At 44.7% G+C, this 19,915-nt stretch overlaps 2 protein-coding genes across 2 annotated transcripts in view; both read left to right on the forward strand.

Moving 5' to 3' along the window:
* polr2d (RNA polymerase II subunit D) overlaps nt 1-9,967 on the forward strand; it is an 11,324-nt gene extending 1,357 nt beyond the window's left edge. The window contains exons 2-4 of the mRNA XM_085990793.1: nt 3,397-3,577; nt 5,287-5,382; nt 9,488-9,967. Of these exons, the coding sequence (XP_085846919.1) occupies nt 3,397-3,577; nt 5,287-5,382; nt 9,488-9,566 (356 nt within the window). The 3' untranslated portion in view covers nt 9,567-9,967. The remainder of the gene's footprint in view (nt 1-3,396; nt 3,578-5,286; nt 5,383-9,487) is intronic.
* wdr33 (WD repeat domain 33) overlaps nt 9,870-19,915 on the forward strand; it is a 191,985-nt gene continuing 181,939 nt past the window's right edge. Inside the window, exon 1 of the mRNA XM_085990786.1 lies at nt 9,870-10,000. The gene's annotated coding sequence lies outside the window, so the exon portion shown is untranslated. The remainder of the gene's footprint in view (nt 10,001-19,915) is intronic.

The following is a 19,915-nucleotide window of genomic DNA, read 5'->3' on the forward strand; positions in this document are numbered from 1 at the left end:
GTCTCTGGGAACCTGAGCTGGGAGACAGAGGAAAGGGAAACAAGGATAGAAGCAAAAGACAGGAAGGAGAAAAGCAAAGGTGGCAGTCAGAGAAATCAAGGGTTTAAATCAAACATGGCCACAGTAAATAATTCTAAAAGGTCTAAGAGTTAAAAAAAAAAAAAAAAACAAGCCTTGAAGGCTTTGTGTCTTAATGCGAGGAGCATTCGTAATAAGGTTGATGAATTAGCTGCGCAAATAGAGGTAAACGGATATGATGTGATTGGGATTATGGAAACGTGGCTCCAGGGTGACCAAGGCTGGGAGCTCAACATCCAGGGGTATTCAATATTCAGGAAAGACAGGCAAAAAGGAAAAGGAGGTGGGCTAGCATTGCTGGTTAAAGAGGGGATTAACACAATTGTAAGGAAGAATATTGGCTCTGATGATGTGGAATCTGTGTGGGTCGAACTGAGAAATACCAAGGGGCAGAAAACGTTAGTGGGAGTGGTATACAGACCCCCAAACGGTAATGCGGAGGTTGGGGATGGCATTAAACGGGAAATTAGAGACGCGTGCAATAAGGGCACAACAGTTATCATGGATGACTTTAATCTACGTATAGATTGGTCTAACCAAATTAGTAACAATACTGTGGAGGAGGAATTCCTGGAGTGTATACGGGATGGTTTCCTGGACCAATATGTCAAGGAACCAACTAGAGACCAGGCCATCTTAGACTGGGTATTTAATGAGAAAGGATTAATTAGCAATTTTGTTGTGTAAGGCCCCTTGGGTCGGAGCGATCATAATATGATAGAATTCTTCATTAAGATGGAGAGTGAAGCAGCTGACTCAGAGACTAGGGTCCTGAATTTAAATAAAGGAAACTACAATGGTATGAGGCGAGAGTTGGGGAATGTTACTCGAAGGGTTGACAGTGGATAGGCAATGGCAAACATTCAAAGATCGCATGGATGAACTACAGAATTTGTTCATCCCTGTTTGGCATAAAAATAAAACAAAAAAGGTGACTCACCCATGGCTAACAAGGGAAATTAGGGATAGCATAAGATCCAAGGAGAGGACATATAAATTGGCCAGAAAAAGCAGTAAACCTGAGGACTGGGAGCAGTTTAGGATTCAGCAAAGGAGGACAAAGGGATTAATTAAGAGGGGGAAAATAGAATATGAGAGTAAGCTTACAGGGAACATAAAAACGGACTGTAAAAGCTTTTATAGATATGTGAAGAGAAAAAGATTGGTGAAGTCAAGTGTAGGTCCCTTGCAGTCAGAATCAGGGGAATTTATAATGGGGAACAAAGAAATGTCTGACCAATTAAATACATACTTTGGTTCTGTCTTCACAAAGGAGGACACAAATAACCTCCCAGAGATGTCGGAAACATAGGGTCTAATGAGAGGGAGGAACTGAATGAAATCAGTATTTGTAGGAAACTGGTGTAAGGGATTGAAGGCCGATAAATCCCCAAGGCCTGATAATCTACATCCTAGGGTACTCAAGGAAGTGGCCCTAGAAATAGTAGATGCATTGCTGGTCATCTTCCAAAATTCGATGGACTCTGGAACAGTTCCTATGGATTGGAGGGTAGCTAATGTTACCCCACTGTTCAAAAAAGCTGGTAGAGAGAAAACGGGGAATTATAGACCAGTAAGCCTGACATTGGTAGTGGGGAAAATGCTAGAGTCCATTATAAAAGATGTAATAGCAGAGCACTTGGAAAACAGTGACAGGATCGGACAAAGTCAACATGGATTTACAAAAGGTAAATCGTGCTTGACTAATCTACTGGAATTTTTTGAGGATGTAACTGGTAGAATAGATAAGGGAGAACCAGTGGATGTGGTGTATTTGGACTTTCAGAAGGCTTTCGATAATGTCCTGCATAAGAGATTAGCGTGTAAAGTTAAGGCACATGGGATTGGGCGCAAGGTACTGACTTGAATAGAGAACTGGTTGGCAGACAGGAAGCAAAGAGTTGGAATAAACGTGTCTTTTTCCGAGTGGCGGGCAGTGACGAGTGGGGTACTGCAGGGATCGGTGCTAGGACCCCAGATGTTCACAATATATATTAATGATCTAGACGAGGGAACTAGATGTAACATCTCCAAGTTTACAGATGACACAAAGCTAGGTGAGCGTGTGTGCTGCGAGGAGGATGCCGAGAAACTCCAGTATGATTTGGACAGGTTGGGTGATTGGGCAGATGCAGTATAATGTGGATAAATGCGAGGTTATCCACTTTGGTGTCAAAAACAGGAAGACAGATTATTATCTGAATGGCAATAGATTGGGAGAAGGGGAAGTGCAACGAGACCTGGGTGTCCTTGTGCACCAGTCGCTGAAGGTAAGCATGCAGGTGCAGCAGGCGGTTAAGGCAAATGGTATGTTGGCCTTCGTAGCGAGAGGGTTTGAGTACAGGAACAAGGATGTCTTGCTGCAGTTGTACAAGGCCTTGGTGAGACCACACCTTGAGTATTGTGTGCAGTTTTGGTCGCCTTATCTGAGGAAGGATGTTCTTGTCATGGAGTGAGTGCAGCGAAGATTCACCAGACTGATACCTGGGATGGCAGGAATGACGTATGAGGAGAGATTGGGTTGATTGGGCTTATACTCGCTGGAGTTTAGAAGAATGAGAGGTGATCTCATTGAAACTTATAAAATTCTAACAGGACTAGACAGACTAGATGCAGGAAGGATGTTCCCGATGGCGGGGAATTCCAGAACCAGGGGTCACAGTCTAAAGATAAGGGTAAGCCATTTAGGACTGAGATGAGGAATTTCTTCACCCAGAGAGTGGTGAACCTGTGGAATTCTCTACCACAGAAGGCAGTTGAGGCCAATTCATTAAATATATTCAAGAAGGAGTTGGATATATTTTGTAAGGCTCAAGGGATATGGGGAGAAAGCAGGGACAGGGTACTGAGTTTGGATGATCAGCCATGATCTCATTGAATGGCGGAGCAGGCTCGAGGGGCCGAATGGCCTACTCCTGCTCCTATCTTCTATGAGTCATCACGCCACATACATGCCCATTCCAGTTTTAAGAAAAGTCTTGTTTACTTAGGCTTCTTTGTAAATTTATCATTGCTTTCTGCCCAATCCCAAGTGAATGCACCATCTGCACTACTGCCCATCAATCACTCAATTCGATGGGCATTTGTGGCATTATGACTTCACCCTCTGATAGCGCCCCCTCCACCTCTGTGCAATACTGCACAGTCTAGAATCTGAAGGAGTAAACCTGATGCCAGGTGCTGGATGTTGGAGCTCGAGCACTCTGCCAGAGCATCGTCCAACGAGCAGAGTGTTATTGGTGTGATTTGGGTGGGAAGGTTATTGTGACATAACTGACCGAACGCTCAGCTGCAATTGGAGGTGTTGTATGTTCTCAGAGTTTGAAAGCTCGGAGACACTGTTGAACTCCGAGGTCCACATGCTGCTGGAGCACAGGAAGCAGCAAAACGAGAGCGCGGAGGATGAACAGGAGCTCTCCGAGGTCTTCATGAAAACATTAAACTACACAGCCAGATTCAGCCGCTTCAAAAACAGGGAGACCATCGCCAGTGTCAGGAGGTCAGTGCGATTTTAAAATGTTCAGTTCTATCTGCTGAAATACAAACTTCACATTGGTACAAATTACAGACAAAAGCAGTGGTGAGTGTGCCGACTGTATTTCCCCTGGGGGTGAACTCAGTACAGAATTAGCCTGTGACACCTGTCCTGTATGATTTTAGTTTCTTCTTTATCTTTCTGAATTAATAGGTCCAAGAGTCTAGTGTTAGCAACTTTAATACTTTTTAAGAAATACAAGTTTTAGCCTCTGCCGTACCTTTTTATATTGATGCATTAATCATAGTAAACACATAACTGATACCTGTCCGTATACTTAGTCATAATGGCACAGAAGGAGGCCATTCGGCCCATCGAGTCAGTGCTGGCTCTCTGTAGAGCAATCCAGTCAGTCTTATTCCCCCGCTCTATCCCCATAGCCCTGCAAGTTTATTTCCCTCAAGTGCCTATCCAATCTCCCCTTGAAAACATTGAGTGTCTCCGCTTCCATCGACAGCGAATTCCAGGTCCTCACCACTCGCTGTGTAAAAAAAGTTTTTCCTCACATCCACCCTGTATCTCTTGCCCAAAACCTTAAATCTGTGTCCCCTAGTCCTTGTACCATCAACTAGTGGGAACAGCCTTTCCCCGTCTAGCCTATCCAAACCCGTCATAATCTTGTACACCTATCAAATCACCCCCTCAACCTCCTTTGCTCTAATGAAAACAAATCCAGCTTCTCCAACCTGTCCTTGTAGCTAAAAAAAAAAACCCCATCCCTGGAACCACTCTGGTAAATCTCCTCTGCACCCTCTCAAGGGCCTTCACATCCTTCCTAAAGTGTGGTGACCAGAACTTAGATGTAGCCAGCCCGCTGGATGAGATCTTGGGTCATCGGTGTCTTACGTTCAAGTTGCCCACCTTACACCAGCATACTCTCACGTTTGTACCCGATAGTGAGCCATCTTGTCACCTGACCCTCTGTCTTGTCTGCTTTTGGTGCGATACTAACAACTGCAGCTTGGACCACTCTTATCTGTGATTTCCAAGGAGCCATTCCTTGGTACCCAGCAGCATTCAGTCACTTTCCTTCAGTCATTCTCCTATTATCCCTAAATTAGCTTGCCTACTGTTAATTATGTTCTTATAGTTTCACAATCCTAGATAAAAAAAATCACGTTATAAGCAATTCTGTTTCCTACTCTTACTTAAGCTTCTATTGTGGTTAACCACAGACAAGCCCCTGTTTCGCCTCCTTATCTCATCTCGGTTCTAGCTATCCAGTCTAGAAGAATGGCATATCATTGTTGCATTGGCGACCTGTTTGCAATAAAGTCTGAATTTCTAACTCAGGCTAACTTCTCTTTACCATAATGCATATTCTATCAGCCATTTTCTGTCTACGTATGTCAGCAATTTTATGTTAATGTCTGTAAAACTTACAAGTCCTACAAGCCATGTTACTGGATGATGCCGTCAGAGGCCTCAGAACAGATCATCTGCCAGTCTTCTGTGGGTAGCTGTTATAATTGGGGAGGGGCTGGCAAATGAACTTCACAATCAGCCAGATGGATGAATGCAATATTCACAGGGAATTGTGGCCTTTCTGCCCAGTGGAAATGGTTGTGTAGAATCCAGACAGGGCGACAGCCTCTTGTGAAAAGATTGAGTTGAAGTAGTGTGAATTATTGTATGGGTTTTATTTGAAGTATAACTCTCGTATTCTCTTGTAGTCTGCTGTTACAGAAGAAATTGCACAAATTTGAGCTAGCCAGTCTGGCCAACCTGTGTCCTGAGACGGCCGAGGAGGCCAAAGCACTCATTCCCAGGTCAGTGGTTCTGCTCTGAGATGGTGACATTTATCAGGCTTCGTGGTTATATGCCTATATCTGTTTTTTGGGCCTCTGATCACAGCCAAAAGAAATTAGAGACATCCCAGCACAAGGAGTGAGAGTTTTTTTTTGATTGCCTAGACAGGCTAATGAATTGCTTCTGGTTTACAGTCTTAGCATATTAACTACCTTTCGTCTAGGTGCTTTTTTATAACTTATGTGAGTACACTTTGCTTTAAAACCCCAACATTTAAAATGAGCGCTGTTTCCGAATCCTTTCTGTGGAAAAATGGTCAAAGGAACCCGAAAAGGGACAGGGAGTCGGTGTTCGATAAGTCATGAACTGCATCATGGACTTTGGAAACCCATTGCTAGGTGCCATTTTCAACATGAATACATTGGGCTGTGTGTAACTTTTAGTTTCCAGAGTGAAGTAGAATTAAAATTAAATGTGTTTTGAAGATCTCTGGAAAACCAATTAATTATTGATACATAAGTACTTGCACTGCCAGGACAAGGTTTATGATCATTCCTTGATGCACAAGCTCGTAGAACCTTGCCATTGGCCACACTGTCCTCTCTCTGGTGGTTCCTTCAAACTGAGTCTGCTTAGCTTTTAGGTGAGGAGATGCCTTCAGGTCCTGCAACTCCATTAACTCTTTCGAGGCCAATACTAACCAGATGGCACTCATTAATCAGCTATGGTGTTTTTTGTCTCCTATTGCCAGTCAACAGCCCACACAACCCCCTTCACTCAGCTTTTATTTCCAGCACTTGTCTGAACATGAATAGATCTGCTGCTCCACTGATGTGCCTCTAGGCCCTCTCCATGTCTGATATCCTGTGTGACTGCAACCATGGTATATTATCCCTCCTCAACCTCTTCATGGCTTTTGATGAATTTGACCACACAAACCTCCTCAACACCTCTCTTTTGTAGTCCACCTCCATTGTACCACCCTCCTATAGTTCCAATCCTATCTATCCCATCGTATCCAGCACATCTCCTGCGATGGCTTCCCCTCCTGTTCCTGTACCGTACTTCCGTTGTGCCCCGAGACTCCATCCTACTCATTGTTATGCTGCTCCTCTGTCACATCATCTGTAAGTATGGATTAGCTTCCATTTGCTTTACCTCCTCCATCAGTACCCTTGACTCAATTGTTCTTTCCAGCTGAAGTTGTGGATCATCCAGAGCTTCCTGCAGCTGAGCATTGGTAATCTAGCAAGAAACCAAGATTTTAAGAAGCTTCTACAAGTATGTGAAAAGGAAGAGATTAGCAAAAGTAAGCGTTGGTCCCTTGGAGGCTGAGACAGGAGAAATTATAATGGGGAATAAGGAAATGACAGAGACTTTAAACATATTTTGTATGTGTCTTCACAGTAGAAGACACAAATAGCATACCAACAATAGTGGGGAACCAATTGGCTGATGAGAGTGAGGAACTTAAAGTAATGATATCAGTAGAGAAAAAGTATTTGAGAAACTAATGGGATTAAAAGCCAACAAATCCCCTGGACCTGACGGCCTACATCCTAAGGTTCTAAAAGAGGTGACTGCAGAGATAGTGGATGCATTGGCGGTGATCTTCCAAAATTCCCTAGATTCTGGAACAGTCCCAGTGGATTGGAAGGTAGCAAATGTAACCCCGTTATTCAAGAAAGGAGGGAGAGAGAAAGCATGGAGCGATAGGCCAGTTAGCCTGACCTCAGTTGACGGAAAATACTGGAATCTATTATTAAGGAAGTGGTAAGAGGGCACTTAGAAAAACATATGATTAGGCAGTCAGCATGGTTTTATGAAAGGGAAATAGTGTTTAACAGAGTTTTTGAAGGATGTAACTAGCAGGGTAGATAAAGGGGAACCAGTGGATGTAGTATATTTGGATTTCCAAAAGACATTTGCTAAGGTGCCACATAAAAGGTTGCTATGCAACATAAAGGTTCATGGGGTTGGGGGTAATATATTAGCATGGGTAGAGATTTAGTTAACGGACAGAAAACAGAGAGTAGGGACAAACAGGTCATTTTCCGGATGGCAGGCTGTTTCTAGTGGGGTGCCGCAAGGATCAGTGCTTGGGCCTCAGCTATTTACAATCTATATTAATGACTTAGATGAAGGGACCGAGTGCAATGTATCCAAGCTTGCTGGTGATACAAAGTTAGGTAGAAAAGTAAGCTGAGGGGAGGACACAAAGTGCTTGCAAAGGGCTATAGACAGATTAAGTGAGTGGGCAATAAGGTGGCAGATGCTGTATAATGTGAGGTTATTCACTTTGGTAGGAAGAATAGAAAAACAATATTTTTTGAATGATGAGAATCTAATTAAATGTTGATGTTCAGAGAGATTTAGGTGTCCTTGTGTATAAAACACAGAGTTAGCATTCAGGTACAGTAAGCAATTAGGAAGGCAAATGGCATGTTGGCCTTTATTGCAAGGGGGTTGGAGTACAAGAGTAAGAAAGTCTTGCTACAATTGTACAAAGGCCATGGTGAGAACACACCTGGAGTGCTGTGCACAGTTTTGGTCTCCTTACCTGAGGAAAGATATACTTGACTTGGAGGCGGTGCAACGAAAGTTCACCGGATTGATCCTTGGGATTAGAGGGTTGTCCTATGAGGAGAGATTGAGTAGATTGGGCCTTTACTCTCTGGAGTTTAGAAGAACGAGAGGTGATCTCATTGAAACAGACAAGATTCTTTGGGGGATTGACGGGGTTGATGCTGAGAGGTTGTTTCCCTTGAATGGAGTTTGTCTCTGGTGGAGCTCAGCAGGCTAGCGAAGAGAGGGTTGGAGAAACCAAGCCTGGAGGTAGAAGTGGTGGAGGGCTGAGGTAGGGATGGAGCTGGACAATATTACAGAAGTAGGGGGCATAGTCTCAGGATAAGGGGTCGGCCATTTAAGAATGAGGAGTAGTAATTTCTTAACTCTGAGGATTGTGTATCTTTGGAATTCTCTACCAGAAAGGGCTGTGGATGCTGAATCATTGAGTATATTCAAGGCTGCGATAGATTGATTTTTGGACTCTCGGGGAATCGAGGGATATGGAGATTAGGCGGGAAAGTGGAGTTGAGGTCGAAGATCAGCCATGATCTTGAATGGCAGAGCAGGCTCGAGGGGCCGCATGGCTTACTCCTGCTCTTAATTCTTATGTTCTGCCCCATTCTGTGAGGTGCCTCAATGTTTTTGTGTAATAGGTGCGATTATAAATGCTCGTTATAAAGTGGAGATTGATCTATGAATTGCAATGGGGCATTAACACTGAGAATTGTAAACCAACATGGTATTTGCAGTTTATTTTGGCAACAGCCCAAGCTTGATCATCTCAAATTTTTCCGGTTTTCTTGACCAACTTACAAGTACATCTGCGAATCAGCAAGATTAGTAAAGCAGAGTAAGGGTGTTCAGCTTTGAGTCCACTCTGAGCTCACCAAACAGCCATGTCCCACTGAACTCGCTCTTGACGGACCCTTGGCCCTGGAATTATATTTTTTTCTCCCCTCCTGAATTGTTGATTCTTGCAGGGCAGCAGTACCCCTGGCCGCAGCAGTCTTCTGTGTGTTCTGTGGCCAATCTTCATCTTGATCCTGAACTCGACTCTCCTGGGTGGGTTATTGGATTAAGAGTAGGAACACGAGCCTGGTTACTTTCCCCCCCCCCCCCCCCCCCACTGTCTTCAGCACAGGAGACTGATGCCAATTGAAGCCTCCAATTACTCCCCCGGGTGTGATCAGCCAAATCAGCACAGTGAGGGTTAAACCCGGCACCTTGTGACCGCTCTGCCTCAGTACCATGTCACCCAGTGCATTGTCGCACTGAACCAATTAGGGAAGCTTTATTCTGTAATTCTAACAGAACCAATAAAAGCTTATCCTGTGAATGGACTACATTGAGCGCGAAGCTGATGGGTGTGACACTGGTCTGTGTCACCGCCACCTGTTTGACCGTGATTGGATGTGTTGCCCCAGGGTCTGGGGTTTTAAAGTGGAATAGATTTTTTTGTTGTTGTACTGGTCTGTGATGGTGATTACAGTATATTCATGTCTTTCACTTTCTCCTTCCTCCGTCCTCCCCCATTCTCCATTTCTTGATTTTGTTTAGCTTGGAAGGTCGGTTTGAGGACGAAGAGCTCCAGCAAATCCTCGATGATATTCAGACCAAGCGAAGCTTTCAGTATTAAAGGCACCGCGCTCTCCAGTGCTTGCCCACTGGACATTGGTGCTGGTGCTTCCCACTGACCTGGACTAATTTTAAAAAGAGTGAAGGTGGAGAGGCTGTGGGCTGAACCAGTCACACCACATCACCTGAGGAGGACGTGATAAGAAACCCTTGGATTAGTTCTGGATCCAGAATCATTCAGTAGCACATTCCACGAGCCCCAGCTTGTAAATATACTCTGGAATCACCTGTTCTTCGAAAGGGAAAATCATCTTTTTTTCATTCAGATGTCTCGATGCCCTTGTGTTTTTATGTGTCAAATTTTTCGAACCATCACATTTGACAAACTGAAATCTTGTAACTAATTCTTAGAGGACGCTGGACCCCGTATTGTTTCATTAAAGTGAGGACATGTGTGTTGGATCCTGGTTGAAGATTGTCTCTGTTTGAAAGAAGGTAGGAGAGAAATGAAGTTGTTTGGGGTCCACCCTTTAGAGCCTTGTACGTAGATTTGTGAGCGTCCCAGCAATGATCTATTGATAATGACAGCCAAATAAGGCACACTGCACCTTTTGTAAACGAGGTGTATTTTGCTGAACTGACCCATTATCCCAGACACTATACCTGTACAGCTGCAGTGTCAGCCTGTACAGGTATAGTGTGCAATATCTGCATAGGACTGCCTCTAACCAGCGCTCCAACAACATACAGCAAGATAATGAGGGATGAAGAGCTACCAGCAGTTACACGGGTATCTGAAGGCATTACCTTCTGCTAGGTTTGGTTTCTCTGTGGTACCTCGGTCAACTGGCTATTTTTTAATGTGTGAACCTAGGCAGTGGGTGGTGTCGGGCTATTTGACTAGTGGGGCATCGTAGCCGAGCCCAATTCCATCATCACCCGATATCCAGCAGGAACAGCTGGCCAGCAAGCAAGGTTGTCAACCATGGCTGATTTTCCCCTCACATTCTTTGTTGGGTGGGGGGAGGTGTATGTCCAATTGTGGCCCCCACCCCACCCTGACTGCCACCTCAGCTGAGACTGACTACCTTGGTACAGACTGGGGATTGAGCCTGTGACCACGTGCATGCATTTAGTTTGGTGAGGGGAAGGCCAGATATCTTTAAAACCCTACATTTTGGGATTACAGTAAAAGCTTTGGATACAGCATTTAATGTGTTGATTTAAATCCCTCCAGCCTCACAACACACTGTTTTTCTAAATCTAATTTGATGTAGAATCTACGCAAGTTGGAATGAACTGGAACATAAATTTGGGAGAATGGAAAGCACCATGCAATGTGCCATTCATGTGTGCCCTCTTGCCAACCAATATTTCAAATGAAGCTCTCCCAGATAGGATCTAGCATGGTTAGTCAGTAAATACCACTGCGTTCTGCCCGACCAATGTGCATCAGCTGCTGACCTCAGAAGGTCACAACACAAGGCTCCAATGTAACATTATCCATTTCCCAAGCCAACTATACAAATGAGATTGTCAATCAGAGTAAATTAGAGGCAGTTTGAGGGCCCATTAGGAGCTGTCACTTAGGACCCTCGCAGGCAACAGACAGAAGTTCAGCAGCTGGGCTCAAATACCATCTTAAGAGCTGTATTTGAACCCAGGTCCCAGTGATAAACTAATTGCCAATCAGTTACGTCCCTCGGCTTTCTCTCCTGTCTTAGTTTAATTTTCTCCCCTCTTCAGCTGAAGGAGGTGACTTACATCCTCCAATGCAATCTGGACTGGTTTCAATCGTCTGAGGGGGTCGGAGAGAAATTTTTAATTTTTTTCTCTTTTTGGCCCTAATCTTCGCTCCCTTAAGTCCACGGGACGCAGACTTGAATGGATATGGCGGACAACTGGTTTAGCCATTCACCGCCAGATCTGGCTGGACCACATAAAGCACTATCGGGTCCTACTTTCGTCTGCCAAAATTGCTCACTATTCCAGAATCATTCTGGAATGCAAAGATGAACCCTGGCTTTTATCCTCCACTGCTAACCGTCTTCTTAAACCCCTCTCCTCTGTTTCCACCCTCACCTCCAACAAGAAGGGTGAGGAGCTCATGAATTTCTTTATCTCTAAGATTGAGACCATCCGTTCAGCTACCTCTGCCACTTCTCTTCCTTTCCCATGCCCACCGGGCCAAACATTCTCTAAGGTTCCCCCCGCCCTAGCCCTAAACTCGTATTTTTCTCCAGTTTATCTCCGATCTCCCCTCATGACCTCTCCACGCTCATCTTGTCCATGAGACTCACTTCCTGCTCCCTCGACCCAATTCCCACCAGACTGCTGACCACCCAACTTCCTTTCCTGGCTCCCATGTTAACTGACATTGTTAATGGTTCTCTCTCCTCCAGTACTGCCCCCCTCTCCCTCAAATCTGCCGTCATCACCCCTCTCAAAAAAAAAAAAAAAAAAAAAAAAAAAAAAAACCTTTACCCCCCTCCCTCCTTGCAAACTACCACCCCATCTCCAACCTCCCTTTCCTCTCAAGTCCTTGAACGTGTTGTCACCTCCCAAATCCATGCCCATCTTTCCTGCAATTCCATGTTTGAATCCCTCCAATCAGGTTTCCGCCCCTGCCATAGTACCAAAACGGCTCATCAAAGTCATAAATTACATCCTTTGTGACTGAGACAAAGGTAAATTATCCCCCTCATCCTTTTTGACCTGTCTGCAGCCTTTGACATGGTTGACCACTCTATCCTTCTCCAACGCCTCTCTACCGTCGTCCAGCTGGGTGGGACTGCTCTCTGGTTCCATTCTTATTATCTAATCGTAGCCAGAGAATCCACCTGCAAGGGCTTCTCTTCCCGCATCGTTACCTCTGGTGTCCCCCAAGGATCTACCCTTGGCCCCCTCCTATTTCTCATCTATATGCTACTTCTTGGCGATATCATCCGAAAACACAGCGTCATGTACGCTGACAACGCCCAGCTCTACCTCACCACCACTTCTCTCGACCCCTTCACGGTCTCTAAATTGTCAGACCCAGTTCTGGATGAGCAGAAATTTTTTCCAATTAAATATTGGAAAAACAAAGCCATTGTTTTCAGTCCCCGCCACAAACTCCGTTCCCTTGTCACTGACTCCATCCCTCTCCCTAACATCTGTCTGAGGCTGAACCACACTGTTCGCAACCTTGGGGTCATATTTGACCCTGAAATTAGCTTCCGACCACATATCCGCAGCATATAAGTCTGCCTTTTTTCACCTCTAACATTGCCTGTCTCAGCCCTTGCCTCAGCTCATCTGCTGAAACCCTCATCCATGCTTTTTTTACCTCTAGACTTGACTATTCCAATGCACTCCTGGCCTCCCACGTTCTACCCTGCGTAAACTTGAGGTCATCCAAAACGTGTTTGCCAATGTTCTAACACACACCAAGTCCTGTTCACCCATCACCCCTGTGCTCGCTGACCTCCATTGGCTCCCGGTTACGCAACGCCTCGATTTCAAAATTCTCATCCTTGTTTTCAAATCCCTCCATGGCCTTGCCCCTTCCTATTTCTAATCTCCTCCAGCCCCACAACCCCCCCATCCCGAGATATCTGCCCTCTTGAGCATCCCTGATTGTAATCACAACCATTGGTGGCTGTGCCTTCGATTGCCTAGGCCCTAAGCTCGAATTCCCTGCCTAAACCTCTTCGCCTCTCTTTCCTCTTTTTAAGACTCTCCTTAAAACCTACCTCTTTGACCAAGCTTTTGGTCACCTGCCCTAATTTCTCCTTATGTGGCTCGGTGTCAAATTTTTTGTCTTAGAACACTCCTGTGAAGTGCCTTGGGATATTTTACTACGTTAAAGGTGCTATATAAATACAAGTTGTTGGGTTGTTGCCTTTTTTCCCTCCTAGGAGATTACATGGCTGCTGAAGGGGGGCGGGACTGTCTTGTCATGATGCTCCAGGCATCTTGAGCGTGGGGCAGGCTTGATGGACGAGCTTTTCCTACTGGTCATTTTTGTATGTTCACTCACTTTGGGCCGCTGAAGAACCGAGCATCACTTTCAAGCAAGGGGGTGGTGAAGTTTGAACTATTAAGGTTTCCAGTCTTGCTCTGATTTCCAATAGAACGACAGATTGGTCCTCATTCACAGATTTCCTATCACCAACATCCCAATTGTTGCTGAGTGATTTCTACTGAACTGAAGTCATCCGTTACTAATTTCTAGTAAGCTACAACATGGTCATCCAACAGAAGCGATTTCCATTGAACTAAATATTTGGGACTCTCTGAATAAGTGAGCTGTCCAGTGTGGAACTCAGCAGTACAGAACAGCTTGTCCTACATTCAATTCCTAGCTTTTTGCTATGTTCACTGATTTCAGCAGTTGAGACACAACAGTTAGGTATGGGAAAAAGGCTGGTAAATGGTGTGGAAACACCAGTGCAAGGGGATGAATAGCCTCCCATGCTGAAACTTCCATGATTCGATAGTTCTGATAAACTATTGCCTCCTCCCACAATATCGGTTCCTCTCTCAATTGACTTTCCAATTTCCTTTTTTTGTTGACCACTCCTTTCCAATAGTAAATTCCATTCAATAGATTAACCCATCCCCTCAGTTTAACACACATTTCTTCAGTTTTACTTTGTCTCCTATACAGTTTAACCCCTATTCCTTGTTTTATCCCATCTCTTGGTTTAAAGATCATTCTTTTTGATTTTATCCTATTCCCTCATCTTAACCCCAATCCTCTTGGTTTAAGTCCCATTTCCTCAGTTTAAACCCTGTCTCCTCACTTTAAACCTGTGTCCTCTGTTTAATAGGCCTACAAGGTTGGAGATGTGACTAGATCGGGTTTTGAGTAATGAAATAGACGAAGTAGATGAGCTGAACGTGGGTGAGCACTTTGGGAGTAGTGACCACAATCGTCGTGTCGCTACACCTTCCCTACGTTCCACGCAGCCTCTGGCTCAAGAGTTGACGTCCCTCAGATCTTTAGGTCTGCATAGCTCTGGTAGTAGAAGGCATTCTAGGTGACCGCAATAAGATATGGTATAAGATACAACTGGAAAAGGAGCAAGTCAGTACAAAAATAAGAACAGATTGGTTTAGGGCAGACTTTAGATGTACGAGCTGGTGAATGCCGTGGAAAGAGAAATTGGCGCACGTGACTCAAGTAAGTGAGGTGTTTTAAAAAGGGATTACAAAGGTGAAGAATAAGTATATTCCATTAAAAAAAGGGAGAATACTAATACTTTTAAGATGCCATAGATAAATAGAATCCAATTAAAAGTGAAGAGGACTTGTAAGGACTATAACAATAATGTAGAAAGTAAGAGGTTAAGAGAGGGATATGGAAAGCTAAGAGTATGAGGAACAAAAATATTTTAAAAAATCAAAAGGAACTGTAAAGTATTTTCTAAGTGTATTAATAAAAAGAGAATCATTAAAAGCGAGGTGGGACCTCTGAGGTGAGAGGACTGTCGATTTGTGGATGCTGACCAAAAAATGGTGGAGGTATTTAATAAATCCTTTCTGTCGGTCTTTAGTAAAGAGAAGGATATCAGAGAGGAGGTAAATCCTGAAGTGGGTGAGAATGAAATGGATAAAGTAAAATGTTAGATAGTTTGGTTAAAAAAAGACAAAGTGCCACAACTTATTCCCTTTCCCCAATCTCAAGTGTTTATTCATTCCAAACAGCATTTGCCACCTGTTAGCCCAATTTCCCATCTCTATGCCAAACCTGCAAGCTTAAACAGTTATTGTTGTTTTGATCACCGCAAACAGCAATGGCCTTGGCACGGATCCCTCGGGCACCTTGTTACTTGCCTCTTCCATTCTCGTGTACAACTTCCTCCTTGTTTCCTCTGATTCATCCAATTTACAATGGACTTCAAAAGTTCCTCCCCATTCCATGCATTCTACCCTTATGGACTAATCTCCTGCATGGCACTGTCAAAAGCTTCACTAAAATGTAAACACACTAGCTGATCTGCGATGATGCCGCTCCTAGTGAATCAGACTATACACTGCTTATAGGAGTGTTATCAACAAAATGTGCTGGGGAAATTTTCATAGGAAGTACAGTAATTGTGACAGGAAAGTGTGCCGTCAGCAAGACTTCTAATGCATTACGAATGAATCATCTGGTGTTGCCCATGAAAGACGAGGCAGATATCCCTCAGTGCATTGAAGATGTGGGTACGCGTATGGGGATCTGCAACTTGCGCAACTCCATCCAGTGGTAGAGGTGTGCAGCTGCAGGCGGAAGGTAGCTTTACATAGAAGCTGCAGCCCAATGAGACTATACTGGTGTTTATATTCCACACGAACCTCACACTCTTAATACCTCTTCAGACCCTATCCCAATATACCTCTCTTCCCATCTCTTCATGTATCCATCAGGTATCCCCTTAAATGCATCATACTGTCTGCTACAACATTCTCCCCACGCAGTGTGTAAATAAATTCCTTCTAAATTCTATATTTGATCTGTTAGTGGCTAACAAATAAATCTGGAATATCAGTAATGGTGACCATGAAACTATCGGATTGTTGTAAAAACCCAACTGGTTCACTAATGTCCTTCAGGGAAGGAATCCTGCCATCTTTACCCGGTCTGGCCAATATATGACTCCAGACCCATAGCAATGTGGTTGACTCTTAACTGCCCTCTGAAACGGCTTAGCAAACCACTCGGTTGTATCACACCGCTACAAAAAAGCATCATGAGAATAAAACCGGATGAACCACCCGGCATCAACCGAGGCATCGGATTCAGACACAACAAACGTACACCCAGTCCAGCTGGCCCTGCAAAGTCCTCCTCACTAACATCTGGGTACTTGTGCCAAAATTGGGAGAGCTGTCCCACAGACTAGTCAAGCAACAGCCCGACATAGTCATACTCACAGAATCATACCTTTCAGCCAATGTCCCAGACTCCTCCATCACCATCCCTGGGTATGTCCTTCCCCACCGCCCAGGGTTCGGCCAGGACCACTCGGCTTCAGACTTCATTACCGCCGTGGCCCAAACATAGACAAAAGAGCTGAATTTCAGAGGTGAGGTGAGAGCAATATGCCCTTGACACCAAGGCAGCATTTGACTGAGTGTGACAGCAAGGAGCCCTGATAAAACAAGTCAATGGGGATTAGGTGGGAAGCTCTCCACTGGCTGGAGTCATACCTAGCACAAAGGAAGATGGTTGTGGTTGTTGGAGGCACCAGGATATCATTGCAGGAGTTTGTCAGGGCAGCATCCTCGGCCCAACCATCTTCAGCTGCTTCATCAATGACCTTTCCTCCATTATAAGGTCAGAAGTGAGGATGTTCGCTGATGATTGCACAGTATTCAGTTCCATTCACCATTCATCAGATAATGAAGCAGTCTGTGCCTGCATGCAGCAAGACCTGGACAACATCCAGGCTTGGACTGATAAGTGGTAAGTGACATTTGCACCACACAAGTGCATGGCAAGTAACATTTGTGCCACACAAGTGCCAGGCAATGACCATCTCTACCAAAAGAGAGCCTAACCACCTCCCCATGACATTCAATGGCATTACCATCAACATCCTGGGGTCACCATTGTCCAGAAACTTAAATGGACCAGCCGCATAAATACTGTGGCTACAAAAGCAGGTGAGAGGCTGGGTATTCTGCGGCAAGTGTCTCACCTGACTCCCCAAAGCCTTTCCACCATCGACAAGGAACAAGTCAGGAGTGTGATGGAATACGTACCACTTGCCTGGATGGGTGCAGCTCCAACAATACTCAAGAAGCTCGACACCTTCCAGGACAAAGCTGTCCACGTAATCGTCATCCCAGCCACCACCTTAAACATTCACTTCCTCCACCACTGGTGCAATGTGTGTCCCATCTACAAGATGCACTGCAGCAACTCGTCAAGGCTTCTTCGGCAGCACCTCCCAAACCCGCAACCTCTACCACCTAGAAGGACAAGGGCAGTAGGCGCATGGGAAAACCATCACATCCAAATCCCCGTCCAAGTCACATACCATCCTGACTTAGAAATATATCCCCGTTTGCGGTGTATGTGCCTTTAAGAGCCCCAGGTGTGCGTAATGCCGGTAATTGCCACTTGGGCTATATAAGCCTGTGTATTGTGTATATCCTTTAGAACCCCCCCCCCCCCCCCAGACTTGCTTAGTAAATACCTATGAACCAACTCCTGTCTTCAGTGTCTTTATCTACACACGGACACTACAGTGGCGACGAAGTGGAAACGGACTTACCTGCAATTCGGCAGCACCTCAAGGACATCGATTCCTCCAGCGTCCAGAAGACTCAAGGAAGTAAGAGAAACTGTGGTTTCACCAGCTGGCCAAGCTGGTGACAGGTACTGCGCTAATCCTTCCTGGGCGTCAGGCTGGAGCTCCAGCGGCGGGCTCTACAGCTGAGACAGGCAGCGAAATCGGAGGCAAGCAATAACGGACTGGGAGGGTGCACTCGAGAGACGGCCGGCGCGGCAAGCAGGTCAGCGTTTAGACCTCCGTCGGGAACGAGTCTCCAACAGTGAATAAACGGAAACCACAGTAAAACAGCGTTGTTATCGGTAGCAGCGGCGGGGAAGCGCCATATCGTTGCTACAGAGAGAGAAAATAAAAAGGAAAAAAAAACGCGGGAAGCGCCATATCTTTTCTGAAATGCCTAAATCTGGTAATATTGAGGCTTTTGATGGCGAAATAGAAGATTGGACCACATACGTGGAAAGAGTAGAGGTTTATTGCACTGCAAATGGAATAACAGATGAAAAAAAAGCTTCAGTACTTCTGAACTTAATGGGCGCGAAGACATACGGGCTGTTACGAAATTTAATCACTCCAGCCAAACCAAAGGACAAGACTTTTAAAGAAATTGTTGTTACCCTGCAGGAGCATTTAAACCCAACACCGCTGCTGATAGCGGAACGATTCAAGTTCTTCAAGAGAAATCAACACAAGAATGAAAGTAACGCTGATTACCTAACCGAATTAAGAAAGCTATCAAAGTACTGCCAATTCGGAGCAGGACTATCGGATTATCTTCGAGACAAATTTGTTTGCGGTCTCTTAAGTGAAGGAACACAAAAAAAACTGCTTTCTGAAAAAGATTTAGCATTGGACAAAGCTTTCAGTATGGCTGTATCATACGAAGCAGCAGCAAAAGGAGCTGCAGAGATACAACAAGAGACACAGGACTTCGGCACCCATAAAATGACACAGGAGTTCGGAAGATGTTATCGCTGCGGCAGATCCACCCATAACCAGAGGGACTGCTGGTTCAAGGGCAAAGCATGCAGGCAATGTGGTAAGATTGGACACATTGCACGGGTATGCCAATCTGGACAAAATAAATCCACTGACAGAAAACAAAAAATCAATAAAGAAAAGTACAGGAAGGTACAAATGATGACGGACAATAGCTCCGAAGACCAGAATAGCGATAGCGACTCCGGAAACAAGAGACTAAGCTGTCTCAAATTACATAATGTACTTGCCAAAGAGGATTACCAAACCATTTGGGTTACCCTCACAATAGCAGGGTCCCCAGTTAAAATGGAGCTAGATACAGGATCAGCTCTAACCGTAATAAATCGACGAGATTACGAGAGGCTATTTTCGTATATACCTCTAAAAGACACATCCATTATCTTAAAAACATATACGGGGCAGAAAGTCTACCCCAAAGGAAAAATAAGGGTGCCTGTGGTATACAACGGCAAAGAAATACAAAAGTTGTATTTATACATTCTACAAGATGGTGGTCCACCGTTGTTGGGACGTGAATGGATAAGGAAGATACGTTTAGACTGGCACTCCATTCAGGCACTGACGGTGACCAGTAAGGAAAAAAACTATGATGACATCATACCTGAACGATTAAAAGACATCTTGGCCAACGCCAAAGAAGTGTTTCAAGAGAAACTAGGAACCTTGAAAGGCATCACCGCCTCAATAAAAGTGGAAGATACAGCAATTCCAAAATTTTTTAAGGCAAGACCGGTGCCATACGCAATACGTCCGGCAGTCGAGGCAGAGCTGAAGAATTTGGAAAAGGCAGGCGTATTATCCAAAATAGATTGGAGCGAATGGGCAACACCCATCGTTCCAGTCATGAAAAAAACATTGAAAAATAACTCTGAGGAACAGAAAAAAATTCGCATCTGTGGGGACTTTAAGGTGACTGTAAACCTGGTCCTTCACACGGTACAGTATCCTCTTCCGAGGATAGAAGATATTTTCGCCTCACTATCCGGAGGGAAACGTTTCACAAAAATTGACTTGGCACAGGCATATCTACAGATGGAGGTTGAGGAGACCTCTAAAAAGTATCTCACAATAAACACACACAAAGGCCTGTACCAGTACAATCGACTGGTTTTTGGAATAGCATCAGCTCCAGCTATCTGGCAAA

This window comes from Somniosus microcephalus, chromosome 6, assembly GCF_052327205.1.
Source record: "Somniosus microcephalus isolate GS21.2 chromosome 6, FLI_Smic_1.0, whole genome shotgun sequence".
In the NCBI taxonomy this organism is placed as follows: domain Eukaryota; kingdom Metazoa; phylum Chordata; class Chondrichthyes; order Squaliformes; family Somniosidae; genus Somniosus; species Somniosus microcephalus.